We start from the raw sequence: 18,718 nt of genomic DNA on the forward strand, positions 1-18,718 counted from the left end.
AGTTTAACCCCATTACAAAAATGGGAGGTCAAGACAGAGAATTTACTTGTACACCCATTGCTATTTTTATTATTTGCAATTTTGTGCATGTAAATTAAATCTTACGTATACAATGTATGAGATAATTTTGTACAGAAATTGTATAGTATAAATTACAATTTAAAAATGATTCTTATATGATTTTTTTTGCAATTATTTGGAATTATTAGTTATTAATAATTCTAAATATATAATAGTTTATTATGATATTTTGATATTTTCTAAGGTCAAAAGTGACAATAATATTTCATGAATTAGAATAAGATAATAATAATAAGAATTATTATTATTATTGAAGTGGATGAGATAATTTTTATAATAATATTTATGGAATGACAGGCAAATTTTGAATATCCCTAATAAATACAGCGTCTTCTGCTACGCGAACAGTCTCTCTTTCTCCCGTTCACGGTCTTGCTTCCAGGTATTCATTACGTGTTTTCATCTCCCTTTTTAATTACTACTTTCGGCTATGCTTTAATTTCTGAAATTTGTTGGTTTATGTCTCGATTAATCGCTCATTATTGAATTTTCTATATTCTAGCTCCGCTCCCAGATTTTTGCATGTTTTCTGTAATCATGAGATGTACAAGGACGGATTTTAGTCGTAGTTTCTGTTTGGATCAATCAGGATCTGGGTTATCCGATGTCTACTGAAGTCAATTGAACGGAAATGTGAGGTTTGGGAATATATTCGACAGACAGTTGATAATGTAATTGATTTTATTTGAAAGTTGTTGGGGATTTCGCTCAAACTGATGCTGATGTGTGAGTTTTTCTAAGTTCATGCATAATTTGGTGAAGTCTGATTACAAATTGGTTATCAACTAATTGAAAGTGCGACTCTTTTATTTGAAATGTTGACATCTGCAGAATCTACTTCTGTTACTGGGCTTTTTGTGAAACTATGACTATTGGAAGATAGTTGTCACCGCGAGAAGTTAATTTTAAAAATCTATTGAATTATCAATGAGCACAGGATTATTTGGGGAGTGCATTTTGAGAAATGTAACTGTTGCATTGCTTGTCGTTACATAATTTAAGAAGTTCAAATTATGAAAGATGTATTTTCCACTTGCTACAGTGATCAATCCTCGGATATGTAGCTTATTATATGGTATATATTATTAGTCCCAATGTTGAAGGGTGACCGTGTAGGACCTGATGTCATTGCTTCATGAGTTTGAACTTTGAAAGGTCCTATATTTTCATAAAATGTTTCTTTGAAATAATAGTTTTCCGGTCAGATTACTAATGGCATTGGTGATTTGCATACGTTTCAGGTTTTGTTTATAGGTTGTTTGTGGGAAGAATATGTCGGGCACTGAGGAAGTCAAAGAACGAACAGATGCTGACAAGTCCATGCCATCACCAAAGCAAGAGGTTGTATTCTAATTATGTTATTATGTCACACTTACAATTATATTCATGCCATTTTTCTTATAAGAAATGAAATTCTTGCAGGAGGAAGCTGTTAAGAAGAAATATGGTGGAATTATCCCCAAGAAACCACCACTAATTTCAAAGGTATAACCATAACCTTTGACAACACTTTTTTTTTATAGGAAACGATAATTTATTAATAATAAAGTAAAAAGATGACAACACTTTTATTAAGAACCTAAGGAATCTTTTCCGTGAACGTTTGATGCCAGGATCATGAAAGAGCCTATTTTGACTCTGCTGACTGGGCTTTGAACAAGGTACTCTTTGTTGATGTTTGGACGAATTTGTTATTTACTCAGAATTTGCAATTTTGGCACACTTGTGCCTTTATGGCTATTAAATAATTATCCATATCTTGTCACAACAGCAAGGTGCAGACAAGCCCAAAGGGCCACTAGAAGCTCTTCGGCCTAAGTTACAGGTATATATAAGTCTTAAATAATCTAAATGGGTATCACCTGCTTCCTTAATTTATTTATGGGATTATGAGTGCTTGCCGAAAGCTGATAACACATCAATAGCTCGTCCAGTTGCTCTCCCCTTATCATGGTTTATACCTGAGAAAGAAAAAAAAGAATAAGCAGATGTATTGAACTGTTGAGTTTTTCTTTTTTGTCTCTATATTTTTGACTGAATGTAAAATTTTCAAAATACATTCTATCGTTTCAATTTCTTCGTGGCTAGTTTTCAGAATTTAGTTATGTTCCAGTTAGTGTTCCATGCATCGAGTTGCAGATGCTTGAGTACAGACTACTGATCAATTGCCTTCCTGAATTACTAGATTAAGAATTAACTTGTGATTGAGATTCTATCTCATTATGATATTTTCCTCTACGTGCTGGGCATGATCCTGATGTTAGCTCATGACTTAATTTCTCTTATGCCACTTTGCTGACGCATTCTATCTCATTTTGCATTCCGTGTTCCAGCCAACACAACAACAAACCCGATATCGTAAATCTCCTTATGCTCCATCAGAAGGTGAAGGTATGCTTGATTGCTATACTCTTCCATAGGGATCATGTTTAAATTCTCAAAATGTTTTGAGAATAACTAGCAATTTTTGTATAAGTTTTTTATAATTTGATTTTTCTCGAGAATAGAGTTCAAGGACTCGTATATTTTGCACTCAAATAGAATACCTTAAAAACTTGAAACAAAAATCTCTCCCTAGTGGAAATTGGTTGGGATCATTACAGTACATAATTTTTTTGTTTGTTTTATATATGTAGATGGTAATACTGCTTCATCAGATGATGCGCCTACAAACGAATGAGTAGCTGCTGTTGATCCTGGTGTAGCATTACCTGCATCATAGTTACTAGCGGAGTAAATTTCTGATAAAATAAAATTTGCCAAGAACCTGTTATATTTGGGGAAGAATGTATCTATGTGCTGTATTCTCCCTGATCAACAATTCTTACTAATCTTGTTTCTGTTGTAGACTATTTCCCCTTTGCCATCACTCAACGAGTACACAAGTATTTGGGATTTTAGAGGTATATTTGGGATCTCATTTCACTTAAATTACCGTGTTTAGGCTTGAATTTAGCCGATCAGATGCTTGTCACGTTTCCACTGCAAGCGCTGTGAAAAATGTGAGGAGCAAATTAGTCATTTAGCTGCCAATGTCTGGTAATAAATCGATTGCACCTAAACTTGGAATAAATAGCTAGATAAGGAATATGTATTCCTGCTGTTGAACTTCTCGGGTTAATGTTAATAACGTTGCGTTTAGGTGACACAGATTATCATCTGGAGGCGTTATATTCAGCATCCGTTTTCGTTGGAGAAATTATCATATTAAAAACATTTTTTTGAGTGATTTTCTTAAAATGTATATTGTTCGGTTCCAAAAGCAGTTTAAAAAATGCAAAAGTATTTTTTTGGAAGTTAGAATTTTTTGGGTTATGGGCTTGTGCTTCTTCTACTTCTATTTAAGAAAAACAAACATTTTTCAGCGTTCATCCAAATGCCAAAACCGAATTTACAAGTGTTTTTTTAAGCTTAGAAGAATAATTTGAATGGGAGGATCTTGAGTTTGTTGCTATAGACATGTTTAAAATTCAAAATCACTGAGATTGTTTTGTAGGTGTGACCTATTGATCGTCGTCATGAGTAGAGATGCTTAACTGATTAGAAATTCAAAGATTGATCGATCTATGATTCTTTGATGCGTTTTCGCTGTTCCTTATCCACCAATCGAAGAAGAAATAAGTACTAAACTGATGACAATAAGTTATAAATTCGATGAATTACATCAAAAAATATGACGTACTTATCTAAGCTTTTAATATCGATCGATCCTTATCAATTTTGTCACTCGAAAGAAAATGTGAGGAGAGGGCCGCAGCTTTCATTGTTTAAGTGATAAAATAGTTCTTGAATGGTGTTACGTTTTTTTTTTTTTTTTTTTAAGGAGTTACGCTTGTGTATTGAACATTTGAAATAGCATACTTTTTTTTAAGGCCCGAGATGTTATCAATTTTATGAGACCCCAAAAAGAAAATATTATTGATGACATTTTTGTAATTAAGTGGAAAAATACTTAATTTAAATTTGATGGCAATATTGTAATTAAGTGGAAAAATACTTGATTTAAATTTGATGGCAATTTCGTAATTATTGAGGGCTGAATTGCAAATAGTAAAGAATTGAGGGACTAAAGTGCAAATATGAAAAATTGAGTGGGACACTTGTCACCACCATGCAACTTGGTATATACATTTACATTTTCATGTCCTTCTTCAATAAGAAAACGAGACAATTCTCTGGAGAATCTTCAAGTTATTTTGGAGCTTTGGAAATTGATTTTTCAAGATCCAGTTATCAGAATTTGAATCCGGACACAGTACCGTGCTCCTCTAGACACGAGCTACAACAGGACGTAAGTTTTATTGAGTTCTGTTATCATTTGAAAGTATAATATTGGAAGAACGGTTATTTGATCATTATTATGTGTTCTGGGAATACTAGACATTGTAGAATCGAAGTCAGATCAAAGAACAGATTGATTATGGAATTGTTATGATTTTTCAGAATATATCGGTTGATATTGGACAGATTTGGATTGTTGATTGATTTTCGATTGTATTGGATATTGGTTATGGATTGTAATTAATATCTGTTGAGATTGTATTGACCGGGATATCGGGATTGTGCCATTATGCCGTTGATTTTGAATTAAATCCAGATTAATCAGATTGGTACTGATTTGGGCGGTATATTGATATGGTATTATTGATATTGTCATTGCCAGATTGAGGGTTGACAGATTTTGAATTCCAGACAGGAACGACGTCCGAACTACAATAAAAGAAAGGTATAAGTCAATGTGGTATTGGGAGATCGACTCAAGTAGGATATACTTGGGTTTCCCTAAATCACATACTTATTGTTGTTATATGCATTGATTTGATTTTATATGCTGTTCTATTGATTTATAGGAAGCATGTATTAGATGAGTATTAGACGAGTGATCTTGTGACAGAAGTGCCTGATAGTGGTGGGATCGCCACGGGCACATTGCACGATGTCACAAGATAGTGTATTGGCGATAGTGCCACAGTCTGTGACGGATAGGTCAAGACACCGGATGTTTGGTTATATCGACGTGGATAGAATCGGAGTTTCTTCTATTACTGTTGGTCGATATAGGAATACCAACGTCTGAAAACCGGGATCCCTAGACTAGGATTGAGTCTAGTCTGAGTCGTGGAGTCACGAGGATAATTGATAGTTTGATATTAATTATATTTCAGACTTGATATATATATCTGATATCTGTTTCATGCTTTATATTGATTATATGATTGCATGTTCATTGATTTATACTGGGATTATATTCTCACCGGAATTATCCGGCTGTTGTCGTGTTTTTATGTGTGCATGACAACAGGTGGGACAGTATCAGGGTCGAGGAGATGACGAGAGATTATGTGTGCATGAACATTGATAGCTAGATGTTGAACCTTAGTTGAATGATTGTATATATAGTACAAGACTTGTACTTTAATACTGATATGTATATTAGATTGAATCCCATTACGTTCCGCATTTAAAAAAAAATTTAGACCCTGTTTATTTTAATTGATTAAATTATCTGAATGACGATTATGAACTTGATTAGCGTCCGGATTCCCACATTTTTAGTTTTAAAGTTGTAGTATAGTTAAATTATCTGCAATATTTTTTTACTGACTTGACTGTTGAATTTTTTAATTTTTATTATTGATTCTTTATTTTCTTAAAAATCCATAAATAATTAAAAAAAACATATATAGAAATTCAAAATTATAAATCAAAAGATCTCATATTATCAAATTTTGTATATTGAATTTATAAATTTATCTGATATATATTTTTTTTTTAGAAAAATACTATTACGATCTTTTTTTAGTATCGAATAAAATAGTTCTACACTATGTAATACTATTACGATCTTTTTTGTTAAAAAACCCATAAAATATGTTAGTATTAAACTTCATATTATCATATTATTATATATTTATCATGTTATTCTACTATTACATATATATTTATGTTTTTTCAAATATCTTCTTGTGATACTATAATTTATTACTTAATTAGAAATTGTATTAAAAATATAATTACAAAATTTACATTAAAATCATAAAATAACATATAAAGAGAAAATTAAAGCATAAAATATTTAAAGATAGTATAAAGATGAATTATTTGAGAAAATTAATATAGGAGTTACATTTTATTCTTGAAGTTATATAAATTACTATAATTAATGTATATTGTAGTGATAATTTATTAGCATTTGTTAAAATTTTATATATATATTTTTATTAAGTTTTTGGATTTGTTTTGATAAGGATGTCATTTTTATTATTTCACAATTAGAAAACAAAACGCATTATATATACTTTTATAGACGCGTAGATATAGATATAGATTGAATTTAACTTTTTACAACTTTACAAACTATTTATTATTATTTTATACTTTAATCAAAATATTAAAAATTACAATTTAAAACGGATCTCACTCCTAATATTTGCGACATAAATTTTAATTGAAGCTTAGCATAATAATATTTTATCACAAAAATTCTCGTGAGATGGTCTCACGAATAAATTTTGTGAGACATATACTCTATTTGAGTCACCCGTATAAAAATATTAACTTTTAAAGTCAAAAATATTATTTTTTATTGTAAATATAATCATAGTTACATGTTTCACGAATAAAAATCCGCTAGACAGTATCACAAAAGATATACCCATACTTTATTGAATAAAATCTTATATAATTCATTAATTTGATTTCGAACTATGCTTTTGTAACATTTGAAATCTATATCTATAAAAAAAATATTCTAAAACAAGCATATGAAAGTTATACGAACAAATAATTTCATGTCCGAAAATATCATATTTTTTCAAAAACATATATATAATAATGACCAAATATACCTAAATCTTGATTATTAAAACAAATTGAAGCTTGTTAAATATATCAAAGCTTTCTTTTTTAATCTGAAATAAGACAAAAACTTGTGTGAAACGGTCACGAGTCATATTTTGTGAGACGAATCTCTTATTTGGGTCATCCATGAAAAATATTACTTTCTATGCTAAAAATATTATTTTTTATTGTGTATATCGGTAGGATTGACCCGTCTCACAGACAAAATTCGTGAGACCGTCTCAACTTAATCCTGAAATAAAGGGGCAGCCACTGCACCAACAACGAGTGCCCCGTGAAGTAGTGGGTTATGGCGTGGTGAAAAGACACTCACGGGGATGGAATAATGCCCAAATAAATCCAAATCAACTAACTTAAGAAACCAACTACTTACCTATGTCAAACCTCAAAACATGCATATTCTCAGAATCCATACAATTATCGACAAAAACCATCATCAATTCTTAATTATATGAAATATTAACGCTTATGGATTAGAATCTTGTTAATGATAATTTTCGAACAGCAGAAAACAGCATGATTTATCCCTTAATACTTGGATGGATCAATAATAGTAGTATCTTTTTGCAAATCCCATATTCTATTCTATCCCATGAATTAAAAATGGAGATTATTTTTTATCGAACAAGGATTATTGGTTCATTAGAGGAATATAATAGCATCAAGGCTTCTATAAATACCAGTGCTTTGTCTTCTACACCACCAACCATATTCCCATTTCCAATTCCTTTCTAAGAAATGGACTACTTGGAGAGAAGCTCCTTTTCCTGCCTTAAAGTAAGATTAACACTTCATTTGGTTTTTTCGCAAAAAAGATGTGAAAACACACTTACATTTAGCATTTCCATGTCTGTTACGTTGAATGGGACATTTACAGCTGCTTGATGCTTTTTTACATGCAATTTTTGATGTAGTACATTTGATCCACATATTTACATCACCTCATTTTCCAAATTGTTGAATTGGATTCAGATTCTTGCACTGGTCCTTGGTGTTCTGCACGGAGTTGGATGCAGAAAGGCAAGAATTCTGGAGTCATTTGAGTATCCAGCCATCAGCTGCAGAAGTCACAGTGCGTCAATAGAAGAATTTGGTGGGGTTGGAGATGGAGTTACACTGAACACAAATGCATTTCAAGAAGCAGTTAAACAGCTAAGCACATTTGGTTCAGATGGTGGGGCTCAGCTCTTCGTTCCTGCGGGTAAATGGTTAACCGGAAGCTTCAATCTTTCAAGTCATTTCACTCTATATCTCCATAGTGATGCGGTTCTTCTGGCCTCTCAGGTCTCTTCTCTCTCTCTTTCATGGGTCGGTTTTGTAGTTTTAATTAAACTTTTAAAAAGAATTTTCCACCCAATTACATTAAATAATATTCTTCCGTTACATTCCAAAAATCTTATTATTATATTATATTTTTGACATTATATACAATATTTAAAAATTTCAGCATTTGTTAGCAATGCACAAATATTTCAGGATATAGATTCCTGGCCTGTTGTTGATCCCTTACCATCCTACGGTCATGGAAGAGATGCGGCCGGGGGCCGATACATCAGTCTCATCTTTGGGACAAACCTCACTGATGTTGTTATCACAGGTAAAATTCACGAGCAAAGACAGACCCAAAAATTGAGAGAGGGACAATTTGATGAATTTTACTACACTAAACTTGCGATTTGGTAAACATAACGTATAATACAATTCACAAGCAAAGACAGATCAAAAAATTCAAGAGAGGAAAGATTTGATGAATTTTACTACCTAAAACTTGTGATTTTGTAAACATAACGTATCCACCCCCTATGTGCAAGAACTTTTCTTTATTAGTAGCACAACTTAGCCATAATTTGATTGAGTGACAGTTCAAATGCGACTTAGGCTGACGTAAAAATTATAGTTTTTAACACAGTTGGTAAGAGTCGATGCTACCTTACTACAACATCACATAAGTTTTTTTTTCATGGGTTCTTGGCCATCTTGCACAGGTGAAAATGGTACTATTGATGGTCAAGGTGAACTATGGTGGCAACAGTTTCACAGGAAAATGCTAAAATACACAAGACCTTACCTTATTGAAATTATGCATTCAGACAACATCCAAATTTCCAATCTAACACTTGTGAATTCTCCATCGTGGAATATCCACCCCGTTTACAGCAGGTTAATATGCGTGCTCGCGAGTGTTTTTCTATGTCATCATCTCTTTAAATTTTATAACTAGTTCTATATTATGATTTACTGGTGTTAATTATGCGCAATTGCAGCAATATAATTATTCAAGGCATCACAATCCTAGCTCCAATAATATCACCGAACACAGATGGGATAAATCCAGGTCAGTCGGTTCTGAACTTTGAACATTTACACATTTTAAGTGGCCTCGACGAGTGTATGATATCCTGTCCCACATTAGGTAGGAGGAGGTGAGGTTGCAAATGACTTTATAAGTTTGCAAAGAAATGTTATAACAACATGAGTTAATATTTTCACAAAGCGATGGTGGGTGCAAATGTTTTGTTGGTGCAGCCTTTTGCAAAGAATCTTATATACACAGGCCTGTGAGTCTGAAATGTGAGAGAGTAGGAATGTTCCATTGTTATCTCAACCAAACTATTTCATTGTACTCGACTATAACACAGTGGACCTTTCATTGAAATTCTCTTTCCACCATTGAAAATGATTCAACTCCATTCCTTAATTGAACATCAGACTCAAAAGTTTTCATGTATGCACAGATTCTTGCACAAACACGAGAATTGAAGACACCTACATCGTCTCCGGGGATGATTGCATTGCAGTAAAAAGTGGGTGGGATGAATACGGTATAAGCTACGGGATGCCTACAAAACAACTACTAATTAGACGCCTCACCTGTGTTTCACCTTACAGTGCCGCCATAGCCTTAGGGAGTGAAATGTCAGGTGGGATTGAAGATGTGAGAGCTCAAGACATAACAGCCCTTCACACAGAATCGGGTGTCAGAATCAAGACAGCAGTAGGCAGAGGTGGCTATGTAAAAAACATATACATAAAAGGCATGAGTTTACATACCATGAAATGGGTATTCTGGATGACCGGAAACTACGGCTCTCATGCTGACAACCATTATGATCCAAACGCGCTACCAAAGATAACTGGGATCAACTACCGGGATGTGGTGGCTGAAAACGCATCGATGGCAGCAAGACTGGAGGGAATCTCGGGTGATCCATTCACCGGGATCTGCATTTCTAATGTGACTATAGGGATGGCACTGAAGGCTAAGAAGTATCCATGGACTTGCGTCGAGGTGGAGGGGATTTCGAGTGGGGTGGTGCCACCACCGTGTAATCTGCTGCCTGATCAGGGTGAAGAGAGACAAGGAATGTGCGACTTTCCTTCAGATACTTTAGCTATTGACACTGTAGAGCTACAGAAATGTTCCTACAGTATGAAACGTCGGTATTGATTCATTTCTCTATCATTCTTTATTTAGAACTGTAAAGCAAGATGCAGAAAAGATTCAGTGAGAAAATTGACGTTGAAGAATAGTTAAAGGAATAAAAATTAACAATCGCAGCATAAGAAAATTGCCGCAATTTTATAATTGGATGATTAAAATGAAATTTACAGAGGAGAGAAACCTTACACTGTATTATTCTCGACATGAAGTCTTCAGAACGAAATTATCAGTAAAACACAAAATTCAAAGTTTTAGACACAATATGTGTGTAATAGATATATGAGCAATTGGTCTATACACTCGAATATGCATTCGTGTGAGCGCCGGTACGTCTTTGTTTGCATGTTGTGCTTGATTAACCATGACAAAAATGTTCAATAATTGATCAAATCACATAAAGATTAATCATAAAATCTATCTGGATCCACAATCATCCAATTAGTTTATCGTCATCCAGAAACATGATCACTCTCTCAGCTACACACAGTATATATGGGAGAAATTTAAATATACATTTCCAGTGTTCTAAAAATCCCCGCCTATGACCGCCTAGACGCCGGACGGTCCAAAACCGCCCCGATTTTAGGCTAGTCGAAACTTCTAGGTGTCACCATATTAATCGGCCGCCTAGTCGATTTTACAATTAAAAATCCGAAAGATTGAACGATTTTACACTTAATTGGAGTACTTTTGAGAGAGTAATTACTTAATTAATTATTCTATACTTATTATTATATATTTTTATACATGTATTCAATATTAATATTTTTTTAATGTAGATCCATACTAAGAAAAGAAATAGACTAGATACCGGAAGGTTGAATGATTTAGTTTATGTACTTCACGAAGAAGAATTTGTATCGGATGAAGAGGAGGAAGAAGCCATGGATTTTGAGTTTGAATCCGATACAGAAGAAGTATTGGAAAAATATGAAATAAATTAGAAAAGTTAGATGTTTAGGTTTAAAATCAATATATTATGTTGGAAAAAATATTGAACAAATTTAATTTTCATTCTAAACGGTTGTATTAAAATAGTAAACTGATGTTGATAATTCATATATAAAAATTTATTAATATATATTTATTATTACAATTTTAAATTTTATAATAATTTATATTTCATATACAAACGTAATACTCATGAACCACTTAATGAATTTAAGCTTTAAAAAAAACCGCCTAGGCAACCACCTAGGCCCCGCCTAATCGCCTAGACGCTAGGCGGTAGGTAACCGCCCATCTACCGCCTACCGTTTTTTAGAACACTGTACATTTCACTCCTTCACCTAACTAGCTGACCTATATTTTCATTAACTGGACTTCGATCCATGAAATTGAAAGCAATCCTAACGTCATCAAGTAAATCATTTCGTCCACGTATCACATCTTTGAACAAATCATTCAGCTCCTTTGCAAGAATATCCAATCCTAGAGCAAAGTTTTCAGATGATTTCTCGAATTCCAATTTCAATTTTTGCAGCACTTCAGTTTCGACAGAGTCTACACCATTTTGCAAATCCAGAAACAACTTCTCCACAGAAGCATCAACAGCTTCTCGCTCGCTCACGACAGTCACCTTTCCACGAGAGAATATGTTTCTTAGTTCAGTATTCATGAAAGACTGAAGCTTGGTAAAATTTTCAGCCCATAGGTAAGTCTCAGGAACTTGAATGTCCATCAGTTTCTTCTCAGAACCTGAGAATGAAGCATCAAAGATGCTAGCTAGAAAAAGAGTCGCCACCTTGACTCCATAGATAGCTTGCCTCAACACCTTTTCCTTTGCAGAATGCTTAATATTTGGCCGGTCTGGCAATTGGGCAAGATGATCCAATGCAGAAAAGCATTTGTCCACTCTTGAATTCTTTGCATCAACCCGCTGCTTCCAATCATCCAGGGATGTGCGTGCCTCCACAAATGAACCACTGTTCAATTCGACCACAGCACATTTGAGGAAGAAAAGACCATCCTGCAGCTGAGCAATGTGATGATTTAAAACGGTGCAGAACTCCAGCAACTTATTACTAGTGTCAAAATACACATCAGTCCACATGCGATCACAATGATGGATAGGTAGTTCAAGTGCAGCAATTAGAGCTTTCACATCAGTATGGATCTCAAACAATGACTTTATCGCACACTGCATCCATGATAAGTGTTGTACTTCTTCCTTGTTGGCTGGAGTAAGTTTTTTAAGCCTCTATGCCAATGTCTCCTCAAAAGTATTCAACATAGAAACGAGCTTGGGAGACATGTGTGAGCGGCTTGGTAATATCATTCGGAGAGGATTTCCAAATGGGAGAAAAGCTCTGACTGAACCCTGTGGGCAGCTCATTCTGATTGCACCAACTGCAAAAGGACACAACATAAAAGATAACATAAAAGAAAAGCAAGTTGTTTCACCTAGGTGCATCATAACTCCTAATCCTAGGTGGAAAGTTAAACACAGGAAATTTATAAAACGAAGAGGTGCAGGATGAAGATGGGAAAGACCAATAATTCTTTATTACAACAGAACACAGCGCCACGATGAAAATTGAACAAAATATAGTTCAACCTCAGTCATAGCAAATTCACAATCAGAAAATGCAATCATGTCAATAATGAAGGTAAGTAGAACTCATCCTGTGTTTGAGTTTAATCCAAACAATCAGTGATAAGACACACAGAAGCTTTCAAACTTATCAGTCGCAGTTGATATTTTTAAATTCTTTACCAGCAAAATTTACCGGTGTGTGTGAGAAATAGGTATGCGACATTGAATATAAGAGAGAAATTTTTGGACAACTCTGTTCATTTCAACGGTAAAGTTCTGTGCCTGGTCAACCGTTATTTAGGGAAACGAAAGTTTAGTCGATCACATGCATTTCTTCGCTTGTCATTTGGAAACAATCCACGTGGCCGTATAGGCATTGAGGAGCCCTGATCCGAAAAATTTTAAAATACGCATATTAACAATATCAGAGGAATGCCTGGGAGGTTTATGGATCATCGCTTAAACAGAAATCAATGACACAAATGTAAAACAATCATCTGTTAAAAAGCACATTTCTTCATTCCTAGCTACAAGTTCACTATCCAGTAACTAAATCATTTTACACGGATCTAATTAATTATTCTTATAACCGAACGAGCAGCAAGCAATCACCAACAGACAAAAAAAATGACGGAACCAATAAAACTCAGCATTAACGCAGAAATAAGCGACTTTTCTGAAATTCTAGCCCCATTTATCATCGACTCACCGATCAGAACTTTTCAAAGACAAAATAAAAAAACCAAGAATCTTCACAGATCACATCGAAACACAACCAACAAAAAAACAATTCAAAACACCAATCTACATGACCAGATCTCCGCCGGCCACTAACAATTTCCTACATAAAAAATTCTCACATTCACACTCGTCTATCCGACATCAAACCCTAAACAACAAAACTTGAAAACAAAAAAGGCATATGGACGGATACATACAGAATCACGCGTGCAAAGTGGAGAACAAAAAGGGGATAGAGATTCACGAGCCGTACCTGAAATAGTACTCGGAGACGCGTAGATAAATAATTAAACTTCGTAAACAATCTTCGCATTTATACACAACACAAGGGAATTCGCTTCGTGGAACCGACAGCTGTGGGAAACCCGGAAAGCAAATACTTGAGTAAGACAAATATCCCAATCACATTTCAAACAAAATTCCTAAATCCGACGACACATTATGTACTCAATTTTGAATTTACGTCGATGTCCTTACATTCATTTAATAATAATAATTAATACATGTTTATATATGAATGTGAATTGTGAATTTACATCAATCTCCTTGCATTCATTTAATAATAATAATTAATACATGTTTAGTTTTTTTTTATTTTTTTGTGAATTTACAAACTCCATTTTTTATTTTTTTTTTGTTTCCATGTTTTTCATCTATTAATTAATGAAATTTAAATTGAAGATAAATGAATTTTAGTCTTTTCCAATCTATTAATTAATGTGATTTTTTTTATTTTTTGTGAACTTACACACTCCATTTTTTATTTTTTTTTGTTTCCATGTTTTTCATCTATTAATTAATGAAATTTAAAATAAATTGAAGAGAAATGAATTTTAGTCTTTTCTAATCTATTAATTAATGTGAATTTACACACTCTATTTTAATTTTTTTAATTTTTTTGTGAATTTACACACTCCATTTTTTTTTGTTTTCGTGTTTTTCATATATTAATTAATGAAATTTAAAATAAATTGAAGAGAAATGAATTTTAGTCTTTTCCAATCTATTAATTAATGTGAATTTACACACTCCATTTTTATTTTTATTTTGTTTTCCATGCTTTTCATCTATTAATTAATTAATGAAATTTAAAATAAATTGACGAGAAATGAATTTTAGTATTTTCCATTCTATTAATTAATGAAATTTAAAATAAACTGAAGGTGAATGAAATTTAGCATTATTTTTTGTTGTAATGAAATTTGCACTCTATTTTTTAAATTTTATGATATAACTGATACGATATAGCTAATACGAAATTCACAACTAACAAGTTAAATTCGATTAAAGAAAATCTATATCTATATATGAATGTCATTACCTTCATTTAATAATAATAATTAATACATGTTTATTTTTTTTTTGTGAATTTACAAACTCCATTTTTTATTTTTATTTTTTGGTTTTCCATGTTTTTCATCTATATTAATTAATGAAATTTAAAATAAATTGAAGAGAAATGAATTTTAGTCTTTTCCAATCTATTAATTAACGTGAATTTACACACTCTATTTTTAATTATTATTTTTTTGTTTTCTATGCTTTTCATCTATTAATTAATGAAATTTAAAATAAATTGAATAGAAATAAATTTTAGTATTTTTCAATCTATTAATTAATGAAATTTAAAATAAACTGAAGATGAATGAAATTTAGCCTTATTTTTTGTTGTAATGAAATTCGCACTCTATTTTTAAAATTTTACGATAGAACTGATACGATATAGCTAATACGAAAGTCACGACTAACGAGTTGAATTCGATTAAAGAAAATCTATATCTATATATGAATGTGAATTGTGAATTTACATAAATGTCATGACCTTCATTTAATAATAATAATTAATACATGTTTTTTTTTTTTGGTGAATTTACACACTCCATTTTTAATTTTTTTTGTTTTCCATGTTTTTAATCTATTAATTAATGAAATTTAAAATAAATTGAAGATAAATGAATTTTAGTCTTTTCCAATATATTCACATAAATGTCCTTACCTTCATTTAATAATAATCATTATACATGTTTAAATTTTTTTTGTGAATTTACACAATCTTTTTTTAATTTTTTTTGTTTTCCATGTTTTTCATCTATTAATTAATGAAATTTAAAATAAATTGAAGATAAATGAATTTTAGTCTTTTCCAATCTATTAATTAATGAAATTTAAAATAAACTGAAGATGAATGGAATTTAGCGTTATTTTTTGTTATAATGAAATTTGCCCTCTATTTTTTAAATTTCACAATAGAACTGATACGATATAACTAATACGAAAGTCACAACTAACGAGTTGAATTTGATTAAAGAAAATGAACAAGTATATGATGTTATGATGTGATGTTTTGACATGTTATGCTATTTTACGACATGTTTACCCTCATGCTAAGATCATGAAATATATGTTGAGTGCAGTAATTTTCATTGTTGCATGTTATATATATGTATTTGTTATTAAGTTACAGGTGTTGAGTCTTTAGACTCACTAGGTGTGATTGATGCAGGTGAGCATATTGATCAGTATATCGAAGGTGCCGAAGACTAAGTAGCTGGAGCTGGATGGGCGCACGCTAACCCGAGGACCTTATTTTTTCCGCACGTTTTCATCTATTAATTAATGAAATCTAAACTAAATTGAAGTAAAATAAAATTTAGCATTCTTCTTTTGTGATGGAATTTGCAATCCATTTTTTTTAAAAAAATTTATATCTATAATGAAATTCAATCTATTATCTATCTATCTATCTATTATTATTATTATTATTATTATTATTATTATTATTATTATAAATATATGAATTTGAATTGTGAATTTACATATATGTCCTTATCTTCATTAAATAATATTTATTACTACTATAAATATATGAGTTTGAATTGTGAATATACATGTATGTCTTTATCTTCATTAAATAATATTCATTAATATATATCGCTTTGTTTGTTTTGTTTTCATCTATTAATTAATAGAATCTAAACAAAATTGAAGAAAAATAAAATTTAGCATCTGCCTTCATTCTTCAGTAAAAATTTGCACTCCATTTTTAATTTTTTTTTTTTTGTTTTTCTTGTTTTTCATCTATTAATTAATGGAATTTAAAATAAATTGAAGAAAAATGAATTTTAGTCTTCATTTTTGTGATGAAATTTGTACTCCATTTAAAAAAAACATATCTTTAATGAAATTCGAAGCGATAATATTAATAAAATTTTTTTGTTTATTTTCTATCAGCTATTAATGACTTCTAAAATAAATTAAAGAAAAATGAAATTTAACCAGCATTTTTTGGAATAAAATTTAAATTTATCTTTCATTTTTTGAATCTCCATTTTTTGTGATGAAATTTGTACTTCATTTAAAAAAACATATCTTTATTGAAATTCAAAACGATAATATTAATAAATATTTTTTTGTTTATTTTCTATCAGCTATTAATGACTTCTAAAATAAATTGAAGAAAAATGAAATTTAGCCACCATTTTTTGAAATAAAATTTAAATTTATCTTTCATTTTTTGAAATAAAATTTACAATCTATTTTTTAAAAAATATATATATATATCTTTAATGAAATTTAAAGTAAATAAAAGAATAATGAAATTTTCATTTTTGTTTGATTTCTATTTTTTATTAATTAAGAAATTTTAAAATAAATCGAATAAAAATGAAGTTTACATTATTGTTCAAAATTTTATAATTTTTCAATTTTTATTAGGTTTTATGTGAAACAGTTTCATTGTTATATAGTCATGAGAGGGGCTGACCCAGTTATTTCAGGGGTGAAAAATAATTTTTTTTCACGATTCAAGTCAGATACGAGACATATTTCACAAAATTCACTCGTGAAACAACCTCATAGGAGTTTCTGTGTCAATTTTATTTTAACTTAAATAAATTAACATCTATGAATAACATAAATAATAATAATTAATATACTTTTCTTCGCTTGTTTGTTTTTTTCCATCTATTATTTAATATATTTTAAATAAATTGAAGAAAAATAAAATTTAATCACCAGTTTTTAGAATAAAATTTAAATTAAACATTCATTTTTTGGAATGAAATTTACACATCATTTAAAAAAAATATCTTTAATAAAATTTAAAATAATAATAATAAATACATATTCTATTGTTTGTTTTTTTTCCCAACTATCAATTAATTCTAAATAAAATTGAGCACAATGAAATTTAACCATCATTTTTTGAAATGGAATTTATACTTTATTTGTTTTAAAAAATATATTTGTAATATAATTTAAAATGAATAGAAGAATAATAAAATTTACAATATATTTTACAGAATGAATTATATCCTTATTTTAAAAATAATTCTTTTTGTTTGACTTTTCTTTTTTTTATTGAATTTTATAGTTCTCCAATTTTTGAATTGGACTTATGTGAGCCGATATCATGAATATATCATTCAGATGGCCAACCAGTCAATTTTCAGAGTGAAAAACAATGATTTTTCATGATTAGTATAGGACATGAGACATGTTCTCGTGAAATAGCCTCGTTGGAGTTTTTATGAAATTTTTATTTTAAACTTGAGTAAATTAACATCCATAAATAACGTAAATAATACACGATTAATAAATTTGAAAACTCTAATAAAATTGTGTGAATTTACATATATTTCTTTATTTTCGTTAAATAATATTAATAAATACATGTCATTTTTTGTTCGTTTTCAGGTATTAATGAATTTTATAATAATTGAAGAAAAATGAAATTTCATTTTTGGAATGAAATTTACAGCTTTTTTAAATATATATATATATATATATATATATATATATATATATATATGTATGTATATATATCTTTAATGAAATTTAAAATAAACGACACAATGTCAGCAGCTTAACTCACTAAAACTTCATAGAAGTTCACTCATCCCAATACTACCTTCACTCTTGCATGTTTAACCTAGAAAAACTGAATGATAGTGAAAGATTTATCTTTTAGTTCGAATGTTGCTTAATCTTTATGTCAAAATTTATATTTGTTACCTACGATGCATTATTTATTTCTTATAATTGTGATTTACCATGCA

At 30.6% G+C, this 18,718-nt stretch overlaps 3 protein-coding genes across 8 annotated transcripts; 2 read left to right on the plus strand and 1 right to left on the minus strand.

Annotated features, from left to right (window-relative positions):
* The first annotated feature begins 377 nt into the window (after positions 1–377).
* Positions 378–2,987, plus strand: LOC142546786 (uncharacterized). 5 transcript variants are annotated; one of them, XM_075654679.1, is made up of 7 exons: positions 378–463; positions 1,323–1,422; positions 1,504–1,566; positions 1,695–1,742; positions 1,853–1,906; positions 2,415–2,472; positions 2,718–2,987. In XM_075654679.1, exons 2-7 carry the CDS (start codon positions 1,354–1,356, stop codon positions 2,759–2,761), a joined length of 336 nt encoding a protein of 111 aa, XP_075510794.1. In that variant the 5' UTR covers positions 378–463; positions 1,323–1,353; the 3' UTR covers positions 2,762–2,987. The 5 variants fall into 5 exon arrangements, with proteins under 5 accessions (XP_075510794.1, XP_075510796.1, XP_075510797.1 ...); XM_075654681.1 differs by lacking the exon at positions 378–463 and adding an exon at positions 588–714; XM_075654682.1 differs by lacking the exon at positions 378–463 and adding an exon at positions 592–719.
* Positions 2,988–7,485: 4,498 nt separating this feature from the next.
* On the plus strand, positions 7,486–10,896 carry LOC142546785 (putative polygalacturonase). The gene is made up of 6 exons (XM_075654678.1): positions 7,486–7,719; positions 7,915–8,226; positions 8,419–8,539; positions 8,928–9,102; positions 9,207–9,277; positions 9,678–10,896. The coding sequence occupies exons 1-6, from the start codon at positions 7,681–7,683 to the stop codon at positions 10,388–10,390; spliced, it is 1,431 nt and encodes a 476-aa protein (XP_075510793.1). The 5' UTR covers positions 7,486–7,680; the 3' UTR covers positions 10,391–10,896.
* Positions 10,897–11,432: 536 nt separating this feature from the next.
* Positions 11,433–14,095, minus strand: LOC142546787 (protein BPS1, chloroplastic-like). Of its 2 annotated transcripts, none has more exons than XM_075654684.1 (2): positions 13,915–14,095; positions 11,433–12,733 (listed from the first exon to the last, which is right to left on the minus strand). In XM_075654684.1, exon 2 carries the CDS (start codon positions 12,528–12,530, stop codon positions 11,670–11,672), a length of 861 nt encoding a protein of 286 aa, XP_075510799.1. In that variant the 5' UTR covers positions 12,531–12,733; positions 13,915–14,095; the 3' UTR covers positions 11,433–11,669. The 2 variants fall into 2 exon arrangements, with proteins under 2 accessions (XP_075510799.1, XP_075510800.1); XM_075654685.1 differs by lacking the exon at positions 13,915–14,095 and adding an exon at positions 13,859–13,873.
* Between the last annotated feature and the right edge of the window lie 4,623 nt (positions 14,096–18,718).

Source organism: Primulina tabacum, chromosome 5, assembly GCF_025594145.1.
Source record: "Primulina tabacum isolate GXHZ01 chromosome 5, ASM2559414v2, whole genome shotgun sequence".
NCBI classification, from domain to species: Eukaryota; Viridiplantae; Streptophyta; class Magnoliopsida; order Lamiales; family Gesneriaceae; genus Primulina; species Primulina tabacum.

Bases quoted from the DNA above. Each gene is read 5' to 3' on its own strand.
- LOC142546786 (XM_075654679.1), top strand. From the start codon at position 1,354: ATGTCGGGCACTGAGGAAGTCAAAGAACGAACAGATGCTGACAAGTCC. The intron at 1,907-2,414 runs GTATATATAAGT...TCCGTGTTCCAG, and splicing joins CTCTTCGGCCTAAGTTACAG to CCAACACAACAACAAACCCG. The intron at 2,473-2,717 runs GTATGCTTGATT...TTATATATGTAG, and splicing joins TGCTCCATCAGAAGGTGAAG to ATGGTAATACTGCTTCATCA.
- LOC142546785 (XM_075654678.1), top strand. From the start codon at position 7,681: ATGGACTACTTGGAGAGAAGCTCCTTTTCCTGCCTTAAA. The intron at 7,720-7,914 runs GTAAGATTAACA...AATTGGATTCAG, and splicing joins GCTCCTTTTCCTGCCTTAAA to ATTCTTGCACTGGTCCTTGG. The intron at 9,103-9,206 runs GTTAATATGCGT...GCGCAATTGCAG, and splicing joins ATCCACCCCGTTTACAGCAG to CAATATAATTATTCAAGGCA.
- LOC142546787 (XM_075654684.1), bottom strand. From the start codon at position 12,530: ATGCAGTGTGCGATAAAGTCATTGTTTGAGATCCATACTGATGTGAAA.